Below are 202 nucleotides of genomic sequence, written 5' to 3'. Positions count from 1 at the left end.
GCACATGTTCTTGAAGCTGAGCTGCAGGGCCTCGAAGCGGCAGATGGTGGTCTGCGAGAAGACGTTGCCGTAGAGAGTGCCCAGTGCCAGCCCCACGTCGGCCTGGGTGAAGCCCAGCTTAATCCGCCGCTGTTTGAACTGCTTGGCGAACTGCTCCAGGTCGTCGGAGGTCGGCGTGTCCTCGTCCGAGTGCGGGTCGTGG

The 202-nt window shown here is 63.4% G+C and overlaps 1 protein-coding gene across 1 annotated transcript in view; it reads right to left on the bottom strand.

The window, feature by feature from the left end:
• Positions 1-198, bottom strand: part of LOC104492282 (POU domain, class 3, transcription factor 3-like) — a gene marked incomplete at its 5' end in the record, with an annotated part of 731 nt that extends 533 nt beyond the window's left edge. The window contains one exon of the mRNA XM_010134813.1: positions 5-198. Coding sequence (XP_010133115.1) covers positions 5-198 — 194 coding nt within the window. The remainder of the gene's footprint in view (positions 1-4) is intronic.
• Positions 199-202: the final 4 nt, after the last annotated feature.

Source organism: Buceros rhinoceros, unplaced genomic scaffold, assembly GCF_000710305.1.
Source record: "Buceros rhinoceros silvestris isolate BGI_N320 unplaced genomic scaffold, ASM71030v1 scaffold39994, whole genome shotgun sequence".
In the NCBI taxonomy this organism is placed as follows: domain Eukaryota; kingdom Metazoa; phylum Chordata; class Aves; order Bucerotiformes; family Bucerotidae; genus Buceros; species Buceros rhinoceros.
The sequence above is the reverse complement of the archived record's forward strand: the minus strand, read 5'-3'. Positions and strand labels throughout refer to the sequence as shown.